This window comes from Arctopsyche grandis, chromosome 1, assembly GCF_051622035.1.
Source record: "Arctopsyche grandis isolate Sample6627 chromosome 1, ASM5162203v2, whole genome shotgun sequence".
Lineage (NCBI taxonomy): Eukaryota > Metazoa > Arthropoda > Insecta > Trichoptera > Hydropsychidae > Arctopsyche > Arctopsyche grandis.
The window spans coordinates 20451481-20477324 of record NC_135355.1 but is presented as its reverse complement, the minus strand read 5'-3'; the positions used below and the strand labels follow the sequence as shown (position 1 = coordinate 20477324).

General features: G+C 30.4%; 1 protein-coding gene across 2 annotated transcripts in view; it reads right to left on the bottom strand.

The window, feature by feature from the left end:
- The window catches only part of Cad96Ca (tyrosine kinase receptor Cad96Ca), a 70872-nt gene that overhangs the window by 12515 nt on the left and 32513 nt on the right, over positions 1 to 25844 (bottom strand). The window contains exons 2-6 of one of the 2 annotated variants that reach the window (XM_077431266.1): positions 15722 to 15969; positions 13746 to 14040; positions 13381 to 13676; positions 7097 to 7222; positions 6501 to 6636 (exon numbers count right to left, since the gene is read on the bottom strand). In XM_077431266.1, the coding sequence (XP_077287392.1) occupies positions 6501 to 6636; positions 7097 to 7222; positions 13381 to 13676; positions 13746 to 14040; positions 15722 to 15969 (1101 nt within the window). Of the gene's footprint in view, positions 1 to 6500; positions 6637 to 7096; positions 7223 to 13380; positions 14041 to 15721; positions 15970 to 25844 lie in introns of both variants that reach the window. The other variant, XM_077431257.1, reaches the window with a different exon arrangement.

The window sequence follows — 25844 nt, the reverse complement described above, 5'->3', positions numbered from 1 at the left end:
GATCTTTCTAAGAGGAAAAATCCCATTTCCGGTTTATCAAATTTGTGATTTTTACTTTATCTACATATATACGTTATTTTTTTTAAAACAATATTTCATTATTTTATTATGACTTTTTAAATTATTGTAATCTTCTTGATATTTAATGTGTATAATATTTATATTGATTTTATGTAATAAAATAATTTGTACAAAATCCGACAACCAAAAATAAAACTTTTGTCTTGTGTAAGTTTCCCTACATTTGCGCTCAATTTGTATCGAAAATGCTCTCATAGCCGGTATTTTTTTTTGATTTTTAAATGCTTTTTATTATTACGAGATTATGTTTACAATACATCTTATATCTATTTTAATAGCTACTGATCTACTAATCATTTTCTATTTTACAATTTTAATTTAATTTGGTTAGTAATCACAGTATTGTGTTGTAGTAATGTAGTAGTGTAGTAATCACAGTATCATAGCCGGTATGTGTGAACGTGAATGTATGTTTAATTATCGAATTTTTTGTTCCTTATATTCCTCAAATACATAGATAAAGTCGAGGGTTGATCACATCCGATTTTTTTTATTTATATATATATATGTACATATTGATATAAGCATTATATTGGAATTATCTCGAGAAGTACACAAATATTTAAAATGTCGTAAAAAAATCATATATTGATACTTTGTATATGAATGTATGTTTTTACATGCACAGATATTTTTTTATTATAATACTAATGGCCTGTGTGCACATCATTTTGTACTCCTGACATTTTGCACATCATTTGATCGGCTGACATAAACAAAAGAATTAATTAAAAATACGATTTTCGTTTTTAAAAAACATCAATTAAATTTTGAATTTTATTACGGAGCACGTGTTAACAGCACTACGTACATATGTACATACATACGAACACACGCATTACACACTTATTATATACGATAATACGCAAATAATTTGATAGATACCCTCAACGGTGTTTTGTAATAAATTTCCATAAAATTTAAATTAACAGTTTTGTTTTGATCTTATCACCGACTCGAACATGGTTCAATTTTTACACGAAAACAAGTTTCAAAATAATTGAAAAATTGAATAAACAAACTTACACTTACAATGTTACAAGAATATCAACATCATAGAACAATATATATTTATTTAGTTAGTCAGCTATGTACATAATTCATGATTTTTTAAATTAATCAATATTATTATTTGAAAAAACTTGTTTTGGCTGTATTTTAACGTGTATGAATTAACAAAGCTTAAGGGTAAAGAAATGAGACTTGTTTTTAATTTGAAAAAAAATGCTATAACAATAAAAGGATAATTTTTGTAAAATTTTAAAACAATGAGAACGATAACTTGGTTTGCTATGTAGTACATGAAATTTATTATATAAAAAACGAAAGAGATCACGCTTTTAAATAGTAGTTCAATCACTTAAAACATAAAATATGTCCAAAGCATTCTGATTTATTGCTAGGTATTTTCGAAATTTTTCATTTTTGCGGAGATGTATTCCGCAAACGGGAAATATTCGATCAAAATATGATTAATGGCGTCAGCTGGAGAGGCAACCATCACTCGGCACCTGTGAATGATGACTTCTATTTATCCCTTCGATTTTTTTTCCATCGACGATTTCTTCCAGGTAAACTGACGACTTTTAAGGGGCCATCATATAGAAAAAATTTTTGATTTTTCTGCCATCCCTGAATACATACATATATTATATAATACATTACATAAACGCGACATGTATCCATGAAAAAAGCCCGACGTCTTCAGATGAAATCAAAAGACATTTCGTATTCACAATAACTAGATACATACATATGTACATACACTTTAACATTGCATTTTATGGAGTCGATAAAATATAATATAACAACTCGTATACTACATTTTTTGGCTGTTCATATGTAATTCCGATCATCCTTAACGAAATGGAAAAAAATATTTTTTCAGCACTATGAATTTCCAAATACTCGCATAAAAACCCGTCGTAAAAAATTTCAGTATGACGCAAAATAAGGTCAGGTCAAGAAATGATCACGTTTGGATGCGATATATTGTTTATCCAATATTCTGCTTAAGCCTTGGGACTATTTATTATTATTCAACGGAAAAACGGATTATTAGATTATATCAGAAAACTGTACATACATACATACATACATATGTATATATGTACATAAGTACATACTACTATATTATCATTGTGATAAAAAATTAACAAATAAAACGTATCATATTTATGAGAGATTGCCATCTCCATGTAAATACATATGTACATATTTAGGTACATACATACATGTATGTACGTATTTACATGCATATGTACATATTATAACTGTCTATAGACATGCCAATTAGGGTTTCTGACCCGGGTCGACCCGGGACAGACATTCCCGGGAATTCATGGAATTCTTGTTGTCCCGTGTCCCGGGAATTCTTATCTCGAATCCCGGGAATTGGATTTAAAAAAATCTTGAAAATATACAAAATTTTCACGTCTGAAATAAGTGAGCTAATTATTTAAATCGAGTCGGGATTGAGATTTTGTTTTAATTAGAAAAATTGTATTACACGTACATACTAGGGCTTCCAAGCCGGTTTAAACAAAAACCGAAAAGCCGGTTTTTTGATCATTTTTCAAAAAACCAAAAACCAGCTTTTTTTAGCTCGATCAACCGGCTTTTTAAGGTTTTCTTTAATTCATGTTTTTCTCCTCAAAAATAACAATTATGAATTTCAAATTTCTATGAAAGGTCAAAATAAATGCGTATATCCAAACTTTCTTCTTGAATAGGCGTATATTTCTTTGAACAACAAAAAAAGGTAGAGCACTTATGGACGAAGATCTAGGATCTAGTTATGGACGAAGACTAGGTCATAAACCAACAAAATATTATTGAAAGACGTTTCAATAACCTACATTTCGGCAAATTGGGAACCTACACAATTGGGTTCCATAAATTGTAGTTTTTGCGTGTTCAAGTATAGAAAATGTTATCGTAAGTAAGAATTCGTTGTTGTTTTAAGCTAAAACAGATGTGTAAAATAACTTTGAAAGATGGAAATATTTCATATTTAATTACATTTTCGAACACAAATTCATCTCAGCAGTGTTCCTATTCACGATTCCACGATTACAGTTTTTCTACGAGGTAAGACATTATTTTTTTAATATATTCTTGATAGTAGCTTATTTAAATGGTTGAATTATATGTACGTATTCAGGATCTACCATTTTAAGGCTATGAAATACATATAATACAAATTTTATTATTTGTAATATTTGTAATAATAATATATAATAATGATGTTATGACAGTTCATAATGTTTATAGCTCAATTTAATTTAAGAGCAATTATTTTTTTGCATAATATAACATGTATATTTACAATTGTTTTTCGATATAAAAATTTAAAACTTAAAAAAAATCTTAATTTTCTGAAACTGGTGAAAGCCGGTTAACCAGCTTTCAAAAAAACCGAAAACCGACTTTTTCTTTTGGGCGCTATTTTTAAACCACTACGTACAAACACATGTACATACCTACATATACTATATAATAAGTAGATGGTCTACTCCTTTCGATTCTCATTTGACCGATCTGGAGTTTGTATACCTAAAAAGTTTTATTTACCCTCGGAAAGATCTCCATATATTTAAAAAAAAAAAAAAATAAAGTTTTAAACAAAAAATATTGAATAATCAATTCGCACTAACTGAAAACAGTCAAAAGTATGTATAAAAAAATTCACTTGAATTTTGCAATATTAACATGAAGAAGTTCAGAAAATGTCTTTAAAAGATGTGATTGCAAAGTTTGCAAGTTTACATACATTTGGGCTAAGAAGTATATTTAAAAAGTGTAAGTTTATTAATTTCATTGAAAATAAAAATGGGGGGGCCTTTTGGTAATTTTTGCATACGGTTCAAATTTTTCTAGTAACGCCATTGATATGCATATCAATTGATTTGTACATACTACATATGTATGTATGTATATGTACAAATCAATGGATAAAGCTTTAAAATTCGGTGGCTCGGAACGCTAGTTTAGAAGCAAAAGCGTAAAATATGAATTCTTATAATTAGTATAGAGATTACAAGCCCTTCTCCAATTAAACCTTGGATGTATTACTGACATACGAGTATACATATGTACATATGTACATAGTCTACATACATACATAATACTTACATATGTATGTTATACTATTTAAAGACACGACATACTAGAAAATTATTATAATATTAAATTAATACAATTTTATATTATATACTATTTATTAAATACATTTATGAAAATATCTGAAACAAATTTAATATTAGATGAATTAAAACGTTGAAAGCGTTCCGTGTGTAAGTGATTTAGCCACACAGTAGCTTTTTAGCCACAACAAAAACATTTGACACACCTATGTATGTACATACGGATGTATGTACTACATTATAAACAAAGTTATATCAAAAGCACTAATCCGAATCGTTGAAATTATTGTAGCTCTCAATTTATCTCGTAGTTAAGTTTAACCTTAAATTAACGATTAATAAAAAAGTCTATTTACACTAGCACAGCACGTACCGGCAACTTCGCGTAACCAGCAGTACAAAAATATTTTATGGGCACATTTACGTCTAGCGTGGCTTAGATGTACTATTCATACTATACAGCTGTACATGTCACCTTAACGAATCAAGCAAAACCGGCAAAAATGTCAAAGTAGCGAGTGCACGCGTGATAATAAAAGTTCGCTTTCGCATATGAATATCTTCGGAAACGTCGTATTATGTCAATATTGACTCGACAGTACGACGCAGACAATATTGCGTCATATCGTCGCACTCTGTAATATACATATATGTATGTAAGCCCATTTTGCTTTGCACTCAACCAAACTTGTCTGAATGTGCCGAAACCGTGAGGTGCTGGATAGTATGAACAGAAACTGTCGTTTACGTGAGTTGCTGTCGTTTAAGTAAAATGCTGGATAATATGAACAGACTTTAAGGGGTATCTGTTAATTTAAAGCGCAACATAATATGATTTTACATTAATTATGAAAATTTAGATACAAATCTATGTATATATTATACAAAACATGTGAATGTATATACATATGTATATGTAGAAAAAATTGTTAGTATAAAATCAGCTACAACTATCAATTAAATATAATAATATTAAAAAGATTTTTTTTAATTATGATACAAATATAATACATCTTCAGACATATGTATGCAGGGCCGCCGAGAGGAATCAAGTGCCCTGGAAAAATAATTCCATACCCTATTAAAAGCCAAAAAAAAAATCTTATATATATCTTTAATATGCGAAAAATCTATCAGAACTATTAGAAAAATACCTATATGTTAAATGCTATTTTTTTAAATAACCGAATAAGAAAGTATGATATAACAGTATGTTTTGATGTGGACATAAAGAATGCGCGGATGTAAAAATAATAAACATTTAGCATCAAAGATATATATGTATTTTTATGTAGAATAATATAAAATATCAATATCGATCAGTCGAACGTCCCAACACGGAGCCCCTCAAGTAGTCCGGTCCCTGGAACTTTAACCCCAGCTCCCCCCCCCCCTCCCTCTCAGCGGCCCTGTATGTATGTATATAATCTTGCAAATAATACGCAATGAACTCCTAATATATTAAAGTTCAGTCACAATATACAAGTATTTATGAAATTTTAATGCGAAATATCAACTTAACCAAATATAAAATTTATAACTTTTGTCTTGCACGAAACAAAGTACATATGATTCGTTGTATTTGAAAGTGGCGAAAGTCCAATTTTCAGTTCCAAAAACCCTTTTTTTGTTTAAATTCACAAATTCTTTTATTCGATATGTCCAGAATCTCGGAAAAGCAGAATAAACGTATTGTAACGTACGCCGCGGATTAAGCGAATAGAATCCCAGAGACCGTGTGACCGTTCAAAGATTATCTGTAACGGATATCTATTAACGGATTAACTAAATGCATACCGTGCGACTGGTATAAGTGGGTTTTAAGGATTAGCGACAAGCTAAGTGCATGAAACAATGATTGCACTTCTCATACCGTGGGAATACATATCCGAATACGTGACTATACAGTAGGTAAACAGATTAGACGTCCTGAGAGATCTACCCCTTATAAGGCGGTACGTAAGCGATCTCAGGTCATTCTGGACTTAGCAGTGACACTACGTGTATCTCCTTAATCATCAATAAATACTGTGAAACGACTGTTGGCCTTTTACTTGGATCCTCCACCCACCCCTACGCAACAGTATTAAGGGCACGAGCATTTTTAAAAATTTAAAAAACTCGAAACAATATATGTATTTAATGTTTGGCGAGATATTTATAAAAATGAAAAAAAATAGACTTATGCCACTTTTAATTATTACGGCTCGTATCGTACGATTCGTATCTGCAAAGAATTTAGATATACATACATTGTATATAAAATCAAATTACCGTCAATGTCAGTAGCTTCACACCGCCAAACTTGGCCGAAAGCTCCTTCGCCGAGTATGTCGAACACTTTCAGTCGATGTCTAGGAAACTCCCATCTATCGACAGGTTCTTTGGTCTCTGGACCGACTGAAGACGTCTGAAAAATGAAATATTTGATCACCACACACTGATGAATATATATTGCATGTATGTACATATCTGCACGGACGTTTCTCTTTAACGTTCGTATACATAAATGTGTGTATGTACATATGTATGTATAATACACATGTACGTTTTGCTGTATACACGTATATACACAAACATGCACATATACATATGTAATTCAGATCCCTGGCTAATCAAATATTAAAAAAAACATCTCTTTCACTAAGCACTAAAATTTAAATAAATATGTACATATGTTATGTATGTTTCATGATTTATAATACGGGTTCCCAACAGTCGATCTCGCCCGAATTAACAGACCTTTCGTAAATAAATGAAATATACCACAATTAAGAGTTATTTTCGATAAGGTACATAGATTAGACATTGGAATTTATATTTTAATAATAATTATAACTTAAATGAATGCGAGAGAAAATGTGATTTACCTGAAAGTGGTTTGCATTTTCACTACTTGGTTCATAACGATTGCTGAAAGCTCTTGGTCCCCTCCATCCTTGTAAGGCTAGCGATGGAGCTTCTTGAAGCACTATTCCTCCACTGGGATCTTTACTCTGAAAAAAATAGACAACATTTTTCAAATAAAAACCACATTGCGCATATATCTCATATTAACTTTATACAGATAAATTAAATCGGTGACCGTCACTGCATCGAAACGTAGAAAAATCGAAAATATTCGTTTACCATGAATACATGTGAAAAGCGGGTAGTATATATATATGTATATCAGTGGCGTGCGGTAAAACTCTTTCTCCCCCCATCGTCCAGCCTCACTTAATTTGCGCGAGCAGGCTACAAGAGGAACAAGAGGAACAGGCCGTATCCTGCCCGCGCACATTAGGCAAGGCCGTACGACAAAAAGAGAGATAATTTCACCACATGCCTCTTATATATGTACATATACATATTATATGTATATACATAGTACCGTTTACCATTCATACATTCTTTTCGATCTTTCGACTTGAGATCTTTCGATTTTCGATGTTTGCTTTCCGATATTTGCTTTTTCGATCTTTTGATGCCGTGATGTAGACCCAAATTAAATATATACATATGTACGTATATAATATTTGCAATTTTATAATGGCAACAAATTATAAAACGTTCATTGAACTTACAAATATAAATATGAATATGATATTAATAATGTTTTGAGCTAATCTACATATTATATGTATATAAAATAATTATTTCGCCACAACGCCGTCACGCAAACTATCAAAAAATGCCTATGCGCTGACGTATTACTATTACTATGACGTACATCTTAGAGGTTCCAAAAAACCACCCGAAATAAAAAGCCGGTTTTCGTTTTTTTTACAAATAAAAAGCCGGTTGGCCGGTTTTCACCGGTTTTAGAAAATTAAGATTTTTTTTAAAGTTTAAAATATTGATATCGAAAAAAAATGTAAATATATATTATATTATGCAAAAAAATAGTTTTTTATGAATTAAATTGAGTTATAAACATTATGAACTTTTATAAGTATTTTATATTATTATTACGAATATAACAATAAATACAATTTCTATAATATATCACAGCCGTAAAATGGCAGATCCTAAATACGCACAAATAATTAAATGATTTAAATAAGCTACTATCAAGAATATATTATTAAAAAAATAATGTGTAACCTCACAGAAAAACTATAATTGTGGAATCGTGAATAGATATTAAGAACTGCCGAGATTCAAAGATATACATAGATAAAGTGATATCAAAGATAAAGACATTTCGAAGCTGTTTTTACGCATCTGTTTTAGCTTAAAAATCCAAAAACAAACCGTTGCAAATGTCGGAAACAAATTCATATTAAATCCACAATAAAAATAGGTATGTGGCCTCAATATTTAAAGGGCTTCCAATTCCTTCGAAGAAAAATCAATTATATTTCGGAAATTCCTATGCATTTTGCCATAAATCATTTAAGTTTACGACTACTGTTTTGTTGTTGACAAGTATGTACAAGGATTTGCGATAGTAACGTTTTTTATACCTGAAGTTGGGTAGGTCATTGAAACTACATACTTTCAATAATATTTTATTGGTCTTCGTCCATTACTAAATCTCAAAGAAACCGCTCAAGAAAGAAAGTATGTACCTTTTTTTTGTTCAAAGAAATATACGCCTATTACCTAAGAGCGTTTATACACTTTTATTTTGATCTTTCATAGAAATTTGAAATTCATAATTGTTAATTTTGAGGAAAAAAACATTAATTAAAGAAAACCTTAAAAAGCCGGTTGATTAAGCCGGTTTTCGTTTTTTTGATAAATGGTCAAAAAGCCGGCTTTTCGGTTTCAGTTTAAACCGGCTTGGAAGCCCTACGTACATCTACATCAGTGGCGTGCGGTGAAATTCTCTCTATTTTTGTTGTAGAGCCTTACTTAATATGCGCGAGCAGAATACAACAGGAACAGGCTGTTCCCCTTGTATCTTGTTCGCGCAAATTAAGTAAGGCTGTACGACAAAAAGAGAAAGAATTTCACCGCACGCCACTGACCTACATATACATATGTATGTAGGTACAATATACGCAGTAACAGTAGATGAAGTTTTGTATTCATGCGAATAATTCGAACACAAGATATGACTGATTCGAACTCAGAATATATCACTAATCACGTTTTCATGGTCTAGAAAAAATATATGTGTGTCTGTGTGTTTGCCTGTGTATTTTGGGGATTTTTTTAACACCGTTAGTCCTATCGAACTGAAACTTAGTATCGGTTAATGAAATTCTTATCTATTGATGTGAATTTTTTTCAAAAGTTGAGTGTAAATGGTACCTTCCCTTATATCCTCTTTTTTTAAGTCTTTGAACACTTATATTTATTTTTAAATATTTGTACTTCAACCGGAATTAGTACTGTAACTCTAGAGAATCGAGATTTTCTAAGCTTTTCTCAGAAAACTTTTAGTTTATTAAACTAAATCTTCCGACAACTGAAATTAGAACTTTTATCTTATGTATGCCAGATTCCTTAGATTCGCGCTCAATTTGTATCGAAAATGCTCTCATAGTGTTAACGGGTATGTATGTTTTACTATCGAATTTTGTTTTTTATCCTTCTTATATTCCTAAAATACATGGATAAAATCCTCTTGTAATCCTCTTTGTTGTTCGAGTTCACGTTTGAGTCTTTTCGGGGATGAAAAAGGTAAGAATAGACGGTGGCAAAAATCGATTTGGATAATTAGCACTTAATTAATATTAATCTTTTCACTTAATTTCACTTAATCCTTTTAAGAATTGTACATAGTATGTACGTATAGAGTATGCATAGAAGTATAATCTGTAATAAGCTTCTGAAAATTATCTAAGGATAAGTTCTTGTTACGTTCCATATATAATATTTATGTATGTATGTACATATGTATTTATGAAAAGTTCCTTTCCGACATTTGAAACAAAATTGCATCATACCGACACATATTTATGTACATATGTATGTATATACATACTTAAAAATGTAAACAGCATTACATTTCATCCTTCTTAACTCCAATATTCCAGGTAAGCATAGTTTCCGTTTTTGCATTTTTATTAAAAAGTATTGGATTTTATATTTTTTAATTTATTAATTTTAAGTTTCAATAAAGTCAATAAAGGTTTCGAAAGGTTAGGTAAATAATTAACTGCCACCCAAATCTACATACATATATTATACCAAGGTTCTCAAAAAAAATTTTTATACAACCTTAAAATATTTAAGAACAACGATATAATTTCCAGAAAAAAAGATTGTAAAAAGTTTTATTTACAAAAAACAGCCTCCCCCCCCCCCTAATAATCTTGCTGCGAGATCAAGTATCCTTCTAATAAAAACTCCAATTCAAATACATATGTATATAAATATGAATGTACATACATTTGTATAAGCAGTGTATTTTAAGCCGCTTAGTGTTTCTGCTCGAGTAAGCGAATCAAATCTTAAACTTTTGTGATAAATTAACTCCGACTACTCAATTTCTGGCAATCTGTTAAGGATTGCGCATCGCTGAAGCATTTACCTTTTATATTACCTTTGAATATTTAACTCAAAGACAATACGATATTTTATCAACCGAACTGAATTACAATTACATTCATACATACCTATTATTCACTTGATAATATCTACGTAAACCCACCCAATTGTATTTCTATTAAACTTGAACTTACTTCAGCGAATGAAAACACCAGAAATGGCAAGTAATAAAATAGTAAAAGGAAACCTATTCACAATCTAGCCCTTACGGAAATAAAACGGGTTTATGAACCTTGTCGACATTTCCAGTATAAATACGTACATATAAGGTGGGGCAAAAAATATTTTCTTTTAAAAGCGGAATAAACAAGTAAGTGGCGAAATATACCAAAACAGTAATATTTATAATTGTTGTATGTATGTATTAAATGATTTTTTGAAAATAAAAGTGATAATAAAATGATATGTTTATAAGGCTTATCATATAATATGACAATTAATGATATTTGCATACATTATTCAAATTCTAATTAATTCATACATTATTATAATTTTTATTTTTACTTAAAATCACTATCTTTATTATATACAATAAATATCAAGAAGATTAAAATAATTTAATAGGTCAAAATAAAATAATGAAAAAATAAAGAAATATTGTTTTAAAAAAAAATACTACTTCCGATTTACGAATTCTGACCTAAGTTAGGACATAAATAATTCAAATATAAATTTTCAGCTTGATGCGTTCAAGGGTGTGTAAAGAATCGTGTGATGACAACATATTTGACATTCCCACGAAAAATCCCACTTTCAGTTTATTAAATAATTTTTTTTCTCATCACATTGATACAAGGATTATATATGTATAAGGATTATGTATATAAGGAAATATTGTGATCATTCATAGATTTTTATGCTATTGACACACCTTAAAAGTATTTTAAAAAAGTTTGAAAATCAATTCTTACAATATTTTTTTAATAGTTAATGTTTTCCAAGTAAAAACAGCATTTCACTCTGATAAACATTTTTGTATATATGTTATTTATCCCTTACGCAGACAATGAATGTATAAATTCCAATTTTCGGTGAAACGCGAATCGGTCGAACCAGATGCACGATGCACCGAATATAGAATGTAGGGAAGAAAATCTACACTGAAACTTTTCACATCGTATTTGTTGTGGCTAGCTATTTTGAATCTAATTTATTTGTAATTCAATAATATAACTATTGTGTGAAATTTTTATTTACTATTCTGATCGTCCGTAAGTAAAAATTAACGACTGGAGGGTAAGTAATGCGATTTCCGATTAGATAGCACTATCTGTTAGAACCGGTAAGATTTATATGACACTCGGAAGAGACTCATCACAGAAAGAATTACATATTCAGAATGAACAAATCGAGCCCGTGGCAAGTTCCACAAAAAAAAAAAATTAGCGTGGAAACGAATACGTGCACGAAGCTTCCGCGTGTGATTTATTATTTAGACTACGGCCTACGGAAATTTATTGAATTGGGTGTTTTGCGTTGTTTTCGTGGCTGCCATATTTATGGCGCTTGTCTGCCAAAGAACATGCGAAAGTGTGTGTAAACACTTCCTACCCCTCTGAAGCGAAAGAAACATGATGGAAAAAACTCAAAAGCCGCAAGAAGGTTTGACGAACAAAACGCACTTCTTGAATGTACTTATAATATTTGCGAAGCGAATCTACGAAACCTTCGAGTGACTTCAGGTTTACATAAATATGTACATGTATCTATTGTTAATATTTTCATATAGTAAAAATCATTTAAAAATGGTTGTTTATTCAATTAAAATAAATTTAAACATTTTTAGACTTTCAATATCTATCCCAATCCCGAATTTTTATTTTTTACTAAGCACGTTAATTTGAGTCCCAAACGATCATGAAAGAGGTTTGTTTACGCTGCCAGTTTGGTTCAATATCATGTAATCAACAATTTGTAATACAAATCTTTCTCTTCGACTTTTCTATACACATGTAATGTTATATTTACTATTTATTGAGTTTACAATTTATTATACAGAAAAAGTTCTAAAATGACTTTTTAACTTAATTTATAATATTATATTTCCTTTTAGTGTATAAATTTTAAATCACCGAAATAAACATTTCCTTAAAATTTTGGACTGAAGTATATATCTAAATATCTGATATTTCAATAAAATATTGATAATATCGAAAAATTTAAAGTGAATGAAGTGATCTTCGCATTGTCAAATGAATTTACATATGTTCATAGGTCACTTGATATTATTCCCATAAGTATAAATATCAATTTTTCTGTTAATATAATAGACATGAAAACATCGTCAATTCCAAAGTATATTAATTTTTTAAACATATGTTTAAAGCCCCGACAGCATGCAAACATTCGTGAAAAAAATTAAATACTGAAATTTATTTAAATATAAATTTAATGTAGGAAATTAACATTACACTATTAATAATCTCTATAGTAACCCTCGAACATAAAATTTGACTGAAATATTTATTCCTCAGAACCGAAACTATGTAAAGCTTAAACCCGCAATTATTTTCAATCAATTAAATTCAATTCAAACATTATTATATATTAAAATTAAAATACACACACACGTTTAATATGCATATAATATTTTATGGAAAAAAATTAATACATATATTATACCAAACAATAAAATATACTTATATTATACTATAAAATATATAAAACTCACCATATCGGCTTTCTTCGAACTGATCCTAGTGGGGCATATCTTCCTTCTGAATATCACCGCCATGACACCAATGATGATAAATATAGCAAATATAGACGTGACAGGTATAATAGTAATTGTCAAACCCGACACAGGCTCTGCTGCACTTTCAGTAACATTTCTACTAATCTCATTATTCACAACAGGTATATCATCGATGCGATTCGATGTGAAATTATGTCTTGTACCCGGGGGGTATTGAAATTTCGGCACCAGAGGATTTAACGGCAAAAGCAATGTCGTCTTAGATTCTTGTCCTGTTACATTCAAAATACTCGTATCATCCTCTATGTAAGTTTTTGTTTGGTTTCGCTTGTTTTTATTACCGTTTTGAATCGGGTTTCCAATGCCAAGTGAAGGTTGATTGGTGCCAATCGAAGGAAATTGTCCAAAATTTGGCGGTAGTGGGGGTGCTCTGGGTCTCGAATCGAAACCAGGTAATGGCAAAAAAGGTGGTCTGTTTCTTGTGGACGAGCCCCTTGTATTGGCAGTGCTTGGAAAATATCCGCCTTGCGGTCCTCCATCTCTACCCGTCGAATTAACGACGTTCACCCAAATCTCGTTTTTTGCCGTCAATTTACCGTCTGATACGGTTACATACAGAAATATGTTTTTTCCAGCCTAAAACAAATAAAAAATAAAATCAAAGTAAAAAATTTTAACGAGTTTGTCGGATAAAACAAAAGTTCAATTAACAAGAAATACATACATATTTATGTAAATATGTATGTATAATAATATGCATGTATGTATAATGTGCACAAGTTCCCAATGTTGAAAGCATATTAAAAATATACTGTAGTTTTTTTAAGCTTATTTAAGTTATGAGTTTCATTGATAAATCTACCAGATACATATTATTTAATTATTCACAAGTCTATGTACAACACATGAATATTCGATGGATTTAAATTTTTATAAAAATATATGTTGTGTGTTTTAAGAAAATAAAAATATTTATAGTCGAAATTTATTCAAAATCGTTTTCTTACTAAGAATTTTCATAAACACGAATATTATGAAATAATATACATATAATATGCGATGAATAAAATTGAAATCAATAGCGATGTTTACGGATCCCTTAATGGGTTAAAGAAATAAATCGTTTGAAAGACAGGGAAATCTCTATAAATACATTAAATATTAAATTTCAATTCAAACTAGACAAAATATATGTATATGTTTTCTGTTTTCTCGTATCTGAACATACTAAGTAAATATACGCTCATTTGCAAGGGTTGCAAAGTTCAATACGAAATGGCCCTCTTGGGGATAATTTCAAAAATCGAGTTTGGCCATTTCCACATCTAAATTTTTACTCAATTTCGACACGTTTTTTTTAATTTCAGTACTGCTTCACCGTGCAGATATATATTTCCAGAAAACCTACTGTTTAAATACGATGGTCAGATGTAGTAGTATCTACATACATAATATGTACAAGTATGTGTCCTCAATAAAATTAATTGCGAATGAATAAAGTAGATATTTATTGCTACGAAAAACCGAAATCGCAATATTTTCATGTTTTTTTAAACGAATAACATCTTTCCTTTTGGATGAAAACTGAATATACTTTTAAAAAAGTAATTTATTATTAGAGAAAAACTATATTACTTAGGAAAAAGACGAAAAAAAGAGTTTGACAGCTCCTAGTTTGATAAATATAAAAAAATATGCCGATACTATCACGCTACAACGCAATTTATAAATATCGCCATACGAAAAACAACATTGTCAGTGATTGATACGTGAAAAATTTTGTGTGACCGAAGCATATTATTTTACTTTTATATTTTACTTTCTCTAAAAAGAAACAAGAAAAGTTTGTACAAATTTCATTCAATGTTAAAATGTGTTATTCCGTTTTTTTTTTCAATTTTCCATGAATATTTACGTCGGTTCGTTGATTAAAATGTTCATAGAATTTTTGACGTTCTGCTATGTTAACATTTATTTGCATTTCTCGCGAATATTTTGGTTCGGCAAGCTTGTCCCTTGAGAACTTTTCCCTCAACATCGTACGTATGTACATATATACATACATATATATATATATATATATATATATATATATATATATATATATATATATATATATATATATATATATATATATATATATATATATATATATATATAAATATATATATATATATATATATATATATATATATATATATATATATATATATATATATATATATATATATATATATATATGTATATATATATATTACATCATCATTCTTTCAATTAGACGCTCATAAATCGAGCTAATATAACATTGGTATATTACCTTGTCTTTCAAACTCTCGTTCAAATAAACGACTCCTGTGATGTTGTCGATTTTGAACGGAAGTGAGCTGTGATCGTTTCCTCCTATATCTCTATTTAATGGTTCCAGGCCAAAAACGAGGGGGTCATGTTCCCCATCGCTTGCCTGAACCCTGGTTACCACAGATCCGACAGCTTCGTCGTAAGGTATTCTCCAATTCCGGTCTAACCACATGACCGGAGGAGTGTTGTCGCTGCCTTGACATTGTGCTGAAAAACAAACCACAAACAAAATTATTTTCTATTCAATGAATAAAAACATAATTTAAAACAATATAGACATTACAATTGTGTATAGTTTGGGAATCATGTACAACAAAATGCGATACATGGGTCAAAAAGAAACCATAAAATGATAAAGTATCGGCCCCATCACTTGACTTGTTTTTATTAATTAATGACATGTAATTAACCAAAAATTTATTGGATTTTGAAATTTTGATAAGAAATAATGGATGAGTAATTAGAACGTGATTTAAACGATACGAGTGAAAAGAAATTATCAGTTACATTACTCAAATACGGCAATGACTTCTTTTGATAAGGCATTAGAATAAATAAACCAATATAAAAATATAACAGAATAATATGTACATATGTAGGTATCATTCCGATTAATATAAGAAAAAAATTAAAGATTCTTAAAAATTTGATAAAAGACTGTAATTGTAAGATTGTAATTCGGATTGACCGTGTTTTTCTAATTATCTGTATTTATCATCGCTATCCCAGATAATCGACAGTGCACTGTGCAATTTAAAGATTGGAATCGATTACAAAATGGTAAGAAATTTAATTTAAAGCTAAATGTTTGATTAAAACCAAACATTTAACCTGTTTTAAAAAAATTGACTGGCTCCGATAGTTTTAAAGGGCGTATTATTCTTGAAAAAGAAGAATTTTTCTTAGTAGCTATTTAGTAACTCCAGCTCCTACTTCTCCATTGTTTTATTTTATATTGTTACGCCGCATTTAAAATTATTAAAAGAGTTTTTGCATCTTCCTTTACCAATGCCTATAAATGGATCTTCCTCAATAAAGCATACATTGATATCTCAAAGGATACAAGTCTTTTTTTTATTGAACGATTTTTCATAATATTTAGAGTGCACCACAAGCGATATATTTAAAGCGGACTCAGTATTTTTAACAGTTACAAAATATGTATGTATTTACATACACATATGTAAGTACATATTGTAAACTTCTCGTACCAAAGAAATTCTCCAACATATAATATGTACATATGTACCACGCTCGACACGCATCCCATAGGCTCGCTACCGCTGATTTAGTATTAGTCTATAAAATCTAATACTATTTTTATCCCGGAATAAAAATCAGAAAACTATCCACATTTACGACCTATCCTAGAAAGCAACATTATATATATATTAGATATTACGATGGCTTTGTAAGAAATATGTATAATTTTATCATTTATTATGCAAAAACTATATATGTATGTATGTTTGTTCTAAGATATCAAAAAACGCGGTCTTTTGATATCTTAGAACATTTTTTTTAAATAAAGCATTATATTTACAATGATTAAAGTCGTCCGGAATCGATTTGCAAACCACGATAACAAGAAGATGGAGATGTGATCAACAGTGGTCGAATTATCCTCAAAATTCACAGAAAAACATTTTCTTTAAACCATAAAACGTTATTGTGGATCGATATCGATAACTGTATTAGTCAAAATCTCATCTCAAGCTCAACATTTCTGGCGCACCTGACACTACGTACATACATACATAAATTCCAGTGACATACCGTGAAAATCTCCCTGCTTTTATCGCACAGCCTTACGTGTACGAGAGTAGGATACAAGGAGACTAGGTGGTGACACTTTGTATCCTACTCGTGCACACATGAGTAAAGCTGTGCGATAAAAACAGAGATATTTTCACGGCACGCCACTGGTATATACATACATGTATGATATGTAGATAAAATGAAAACGTCGTCAATGATACATAAAACAATGAACATTCACATATGTATATAGAGAAATATGTACACATAAGGTATATTCCAATTTTATTTATAAATATAAACATGTATGTCATTGAAAAGAGCAATGTATACCAAATGTAGATATCAAAATATATTACTTATATTATAAAAATTGCATAAAGGCAGTTATTCTTGACTCATATACACTTATGTATGTATGTATGTATTTATGTATGTATGTATGTATGTACACATAATAGATAAGAAAAGATTTATGTATGTCCGTAGCCCAAGTCCGAATAAAAAGCTGGATTCGAAAATAGTTTTTATCTCAGAATATACAGAGATACAATTAAGTATGCTGATATTCATCGTAGAACATATTGAACATATCGAGGACAGAATATTCCAAGTGAGACAAGGTGAGGCGTTTTCCAAGCTATACAAAATTAGAGCGGGAGTACCAGTGGGTGTGGTAAAAAATTTTTTTTGGCTTTTTTAGCACCTTACCGCCCGCTTTGACGCGTGGATTGTTTTCACCCATGTCCGGAAATGTGCGCGACTATTTTCACCAGAATCCGGGCCGATTTCAGTTTCAATAGAAAAAAAGGCTTTTTTGTGCATTTGATTACTTCTAGAATAATGATCGTATTGTAGTGATATTTTGAGACAGTGTTCATCATATCACTCTGCGAACATCTAAAAATTAAAACCAGGGATTTTAAACTGGAGTACGCGAATTAATGTTAAAAAATAATTAATTACGTAAATGTCATCCGAATAGCCTTTGAATGTAAAAATAGCATAAAACTAAAGTTTGTAGTAGTGGACAGTAATAGACAGACCATGGTAAATCAAAATTCCAAACATGTGAAGAATAAAATCATTTTTCACACAATTGAAAATGAGACAATTTGTGATAACTTCGGAATAATAGTTGCTTAGGATAATGTTTAAATAGGATATTTGGGTTTAATTTAAATTAACTGTAAAGTATAAGTATATTTTTTTAGTATCCCAAATCAACTAGGGAATCCTTGAGAACAGTATCATCTGTGTTTTAAATTTTTTAAAGATCCAGTGTTTCTTTAACTTGCATTTTTGTAAAGCGATATTTTGGTTTTCAAAAAGGCAACTATTTTTAAGAGGTCATAAAATTTATTTTCCAAGAATTATTCTCAAACTGTATTTTTTATGTAAATACATTAACAATTTTGATTCGGTGATTCTCTAACTTTTTTATTTAAAAAATACTCTTTAGCCATTAATAATTACGAGACGACATTTTATTTTTTTTTGTAAATTGCGAAAGTTCAAGACCAAGATGTCAAAATAATAATGTTAAACTCGGTGTTTCTCAAAGATTAAGTATTAATCTTGAAAAAGTATGGTTAGTGTTAGACAACACCAGCATCCACCATACCCCAGAAGTGATACCAGCATACCCCAGAAGTGAGTGAGCTGGTTGAACGTACAAACCATATTTTTAATTACTTACATTCATACTCACCAATGATGAATCCCACTGAAGAAGTTGCAATATTTAAAATATGATTAAATACTGACTAAGGTAACCAGCCTTTTTTTATACAAAAAATATTGTTACGTACACTCGGATTAGGCCGAGTAAGTGCAATCGGATTAGGCCGAGTAGCATCCCAGAGACTGTGTGACCGTTATAATTGGTTTCGAGGATTATCTCCCCCGAATGCACTAAGGGGGAGTAGCGGTAACTCGGGGTCGCATTCCGGTAGAGTTCTCAGAACCCACAGCGGTAGCGTGGGACATCTAGTACGTGACCATAACAATAGGCAAGCAAATCGGACGTTGAAGATGCCCTGAGAGACCTATCCGTTATAAGGCGATATCAAGACATTCTGGACGGAGCACTGCCAGTGCGTGTATCTCCTTAATCACCAATAAATGCTGTGAAACGACTTTGGCCTTTTACTTGGATCCTCCACCCACCCCTACGCAACAATATTTTCAAGTTGTAAATAAAATCTAAAAATATTCTCATTGTTTTTATGCTATGGCCTATGAATGATGACAAAATTTAAAATAAAATAATTTTTTGGACTAAGGTAACCATCCTTTTTATACAACATTTTTTTTAAGCGAGAAAACATCTACAAATATTCCCATCTTCTTTATAATTTAAAATACTATAAATTTTGATTAGGGTAACCAGGCTTTTTTATACAGCAAAATTTTTGTAGTGAGATTAAAATCGAAAAATATTCCCATCGTCCCTATGCAAAATTTAAAATAAAATAGATTTTTTGACTAGGGCAAGCAACCTTGCTATACAACATTTTTTTTTTAAGTCAGAAAACATCTCAAAATATTCCCATCATCTTTATGATAAAAATTTAAAATACTTTAAATTTTATTAGGGTAACCAGCCTTTTTTATACAACGAATTTTTTTAATTGACAAAATCTAATTTATTTTGAAAATCTGTTTTATTTAAAATTTTGTATAAGAACGGTGGGAATATTTTAATATATTCTTTTTGTTGTAAAAAAAAGGCTGGTTACTGTAGTTAAAAAATTATAGTATTATATTTTTTTATCTTAAATTTTAGAATAATTGAAAGCATTTAAGCGATGGGAATATTTTTGGATTTTTTCTCGCTTAAAGTTAAACATGCATACATTATTAACTGTATCTTGATTTGATCTAATTTTATTTTAAAATTATTAAACATTCAAATTTTTTAAAAAATAATTTTTTAACAACAATATACAAATTTTAAAATTTAAATTAAGTTAATTTATTTTTTAAATTAAAATAATAATAAATTGTCCTTTAACATTACTTACATATTATATTGATTGTTTTTTCACATTAAAAATTGTTGTATGAAAAGATTGGTAAGCCCTGTCTCAAAAATAATATTTTAAGCTTGCAATATTTATAGCATTAAGACTTTTAAATTTTATTTCCAACTCGAAAAAAATTTTTGTATAAAAAGCCTGGTTACCCTAGTCAAAAAAATATCATATTTTTAATTTTGCAGTAATTTATATCACAGAGATGATGGTAATATTTTTAGATGTTTTCTAGCTTTAAAAAAAAATGTTATATAAAAAGTTTGGTTACCCTACTACAAAAAACTATTTTATTTTAAATTTTGTCATCATTTATAGTATAAAAACTAAAGGAATATTTTAAAATTTTATTTCCAACTTGAAGAAATTTTTTGAATAAATAAAGGCTGGTTAAATAAAACTACCCTAGTCAAAATATTATTATATTTAAATTTTTTTCTTTTTTTTCTGACTTCATCTGATTTTGTTGTATAAAAAAAGTTTGGTCACCCCAGTCCAAAAAATTATTTTATTTAAATTTTTACAATTATTTATAGCTTAAAGACGATGCTATATTTTTAGATTTTTTTTCCCACTTCAAAAATTTTTTTCTATAAAAAAAGGATGGTTACCCTGATACAAAAAATTATTGCATTTTAAATTTTGCAATTAATTATATCGTTAAGATGATGAGAATATTTTAAATTTAAAAAAAAAAAAAGTAAATCAAGATTTTCAGATGACCTTTAACGGATGATGAGATCATCTCAGCGTTAAAATAAATACATATAGATATATAGATATGTATACATACATATATGTATGGGAATTTGCTTTTGTGTGCGTGTATATACACAAAGCGCAAGCTAATTTTATTCACGTATATACGCGTGAGCGGACGTTTACGCAAAGTTTTTATTCACGCATATACGCGTGAGCGGACGTTTACGCAAAGTTTTTATTCACACGTGAGCGGACAGAAAAGTATTAAGAAAAAAGTCCAACTTCCAGTTTTACAAATTCATTATTATTTACTTAAATATTTGTATATGTATATGTACATACACACACATACGTACATAAGATAGACATTTCTTTGATTAAGACTTCGGACATCAGGATCATACTTGCAAGAACCGAACTAGGCAATTACCTTACATTTTTCACAAAATTATAATAAAATTCCTATGGGTAGTTTTACAAAACAACCCGATTCATCCTTTTCACACTAATAATAACATATATTTCATTTAATGCTAACTTCGCAAAAGTATAAACCTATGTACTGCTTTTCAAGGATTCCTCATATAATAATAACTCTTTATTATTTATCGCACAATACATATTAATTACGGTCTTACAATTTATTAATTACGGTCTTACAGTTTATTAATTACGGTCATTCGTAAATTTTTCATCAAAGCGTTTCGTTAGCATTTTCAAACATATATGTATTTGATAATGAACCCCTTAGATAATGAACATTTTCGGACAGCTACCAAGGAAAAGGAGAACTTGATTGAACTTTCAAATTATAGCATTTAAAAACTGAATTCGAAATAAATAAGGTTATTAATTTTTGGCTAGGTAAGAATATGAACAGCTTTCTGACATAGAGCTTATTAGCGATAAATGGTTTTTATTAAAACCATTTATCAATAATAGAAGTATAACAAAATAGTAGATAAATATATTAAACTTTGAGCGTATCTACATATATGTACATATAAAACACTAATGTTTGGGTTATGTATGTGCCAGTGCGTGGTTGGGTGGTCATTGGTTGGGTCCGTCGTAGGTTGGGTGGAAACAACACGTTTGATTTATTTTTTTTTTGCGCAGGGGGCGCAGCCAGATGGGACCCCTTGAAGGCGCCACAGGGGGCGCAGCCCTCATAAAGCCTCTTTGAAGGGGGCGCAGCCCCCATAAGGCTCCGCCGAAGGGGGCACAGCCCCCATGGGGCCCCTGTCGGGGGCGCCGCTCCTAATAAACTAAATAAATAAATTTTTTAAATTTGTTTTTAAATTTTTTTTTATTATTTTTTAAAAAAAAAATTTGATTTATTTTTTTATTTTTTTTATACACCCCGGGTAATAAAGCTAGTTAAATATAAAATTGTGACTCCGAAAATAACTTTTTTTCTAAAAAATTTCTTATCAAAACAGATCTACATATTGCGCGTATCCTGTCTCCACATTCCTTACCATGCAAATACTATATACATACATATAATAAACTACACTTGCAAAAACAAATTTCATGATATAAAATCATTTTTATATAGTGGTACAATTTAGCGCTTTATACTACTAAGTGGTACGTGAGTCAAAAAAGGTTGGGAACCGCTGGCATTTATATGTAATTATTAGAGGTCGGAATCTGAAGGGGCCGGAAACGTGCCGCCTATTGTTCCATTGTTGTAAATCCTTTGTAAAAAAGGTTCGGCATTTACAATCTTTGAACAATAAACAGCCCCTTCAGATTCCGGGCTCTAGTAATTATATAAAGCTTACAATCAATCGTACGTAATTTTTTATCTATTCTATCTAAGGTTATTTTTTTCAACAATTCAATTTCATTATGTGCGTCTACTTCATTACGACATTTACGTATGTACCTATATATACTACACAAGTACATATATACATATGTAGATACTACATATTTCTGAATACCCTGAGTTTTCCAATTTCCAGAGTTTGAAAAGCGAGTCTGGATCAATCCTGGGATTCCCTTGAATTTTTTTAATGAGATTGAGACATCTTTTTAAATTAATTTTATTATAAAATACGCAATACCCAGAACTCTAGATAATAATTTCTGGCACTAGAGACTTCAAAAGTCCGGGTATCCCCGGATAGGCCCGGGTCAAAACACTAATATGTACATATACACAATCACAATTTAAACAAAATTTACATACAAACATACAGTGTCGTAGTGAGGCTATAGCAAATGGGCGAGTGCCCAGGACGCTCAATGCGAGGGGCGCCGAAGGCTCCCCACGTCTATTTTATTATATTTTTTAATAAATAATAATTAATTTAAAAATAAAATTCGGATACGAAATGGTGTTCAAAATCGAAACCAATTGAAGCACTTCACTATCAGTATGAGGACATACAGTATGTACATGCATGTACTTTCAATTTTAAATATTATAAAATACGATCATAATTTTGCTAATTCACATTCACTTGTACAATTATAAGTATCTTTAATTTTTAAATCTGTAGAATGTCATACTTGATAAATGCAATAAGGTTAACTTTTCACTTCAGCAGAAAGAACAGAATATTTAGAGATCATCGTTATTAATTCAGGGGCTCGATAATGATTTTAGGAATTCTCGAGAAAAAAGTTTATGTCAAAGTTACTGAAAATATCTAAGAATAATATTGTAAAAAATGTATAACAATAGGTTACCGGTCAACATAGCTATGTATATGGTTTTAGATAAAGAAAAAAATATTTGAAACAACCATTTATAAAAATTAAAATAAATGATAAACAAACGTCAAAAAAATAAAAACAAGAAATTTTAATTGTGTTTACATAAGTGCATTTATAATATGATATTTATAGCGATATTGTCAATGTGGACATTTGTAATATAAATAATAATTTTTTATTTTTCTAATCTTATTTTAAAATGTTTATTTTAAATATTTCAATAAATGTGTATTTTTTAAATGAAATAAATTCTTTAAATGTAATAAAAAAAATACTAAAGGGGCGCCAAATTTGATATTTGCCAAAGGCGCCAAAAACATCGCTACGGCTCTGCATACATATGTACATAAAACACTTATTTCGTTGCACTGATGATCGTTTGTACATACGTCACAACTATGTACAATGCGCAGTTTTTTAAACGATGCTCACTTTTTATCAACTGCACTAATGCATGTAGCGGATTACTAGCCAATAAATAAACCATATAAAATTAAACGGATCCATTGAAATTGATAAACCTTGACGTCAATAGCGAATAATCTTGCGAGCATATTATGCAACAAAGTTTCAAAAAATCGGAAGGCTGTAGTAAAACATATTATAGAAAAGCCTTGTAATAAAAATGAATGAACTACAAGTGATAGTCGAGGTAGTGTGCAAATACCTATGTACACACATACGCGCACCTCACCTACCGATAGATGTATGGGTGGGGTGGGGGTGGGGGGGGGGGTGAGGTAAAATGAGGTGAGGTGAGGTGAGGTGAGGTGAAACGCGTGAGTCGCGTGTATGCGTCGTCTATTCCTTTCCTACAAGCATCACAGACATTAGACGATGTTAGAAAGTATCGGGGCAGCAGGCGAGCGCAGGAGATAGCGGAGAACGAAGAGCGGGCGCACGTACGCGCCGCACCCACACATGCCGCGTCCCGCTCTCACGTGTGCGCGGGAGCGGGACAGGACTCTTAGTGTGTTTCACCTGTTCTGCTCTGCTCTCAGCATCGTCACCCTGGCCAGCTACTCCAGACGTATGTACATCTACATATCTACTCCACATGCACACACGTACATATTATCAACATTCGCCGCACACTCGAACATGCTCGCACACTCATCGCAGTTCCCGACCATAGACACCACAATGAGCGTGAGCGGCTCCAATGAAAAAATAATCAGATGTGACCAACCCATGACTTTATCTACGTATTTGAGGAATATAACACGGTCGCAACACAAAATTCGATAATGAAACATGCATACACGTTCACACATGCCGGTTATGGGAGCGATTTCGATACAAATTGAGCGCAAATGTAGGGAAACTTACACAAGACAAAAGTTCTACTTCCGGCTATCGGATTTTATCCGAATTTGTTTATTTCTTAAAATCACTACAATCATTATACACATTAAATATCAAAAAAATAATTTAAAAGATCAAAATCTATCTAAATATGTATATATGTATATATGTAAATCAATGTTTGTCTGTCTGTCTCGAATAGGCTCCTAAACCAAAGAACCGATTACAATGAAGCTTTCAAAAACCTCTTAATAATAATATTCATAATTACGATTTTATCGACGCGAAAGTATGAAGCGCCAGTGTGTAGTTAAGGAAATGTTTACGTTGGTAACCATCTTGCGCGCACGCATTGCCAACGTACAAATACATTACGTACCACTCATACCAACTTGACATTACGTACCACTCATAACAATCCTACATATCTATATGAATCAATGTTTGTCTGTCTGTCACGTATGCGTTCCTATAATTTAATTTGATTATTAAGTATTAATTTGAAACTGAAATATTCACTTATCAAAACGCCTCGAGAAACGGAAACGGGAA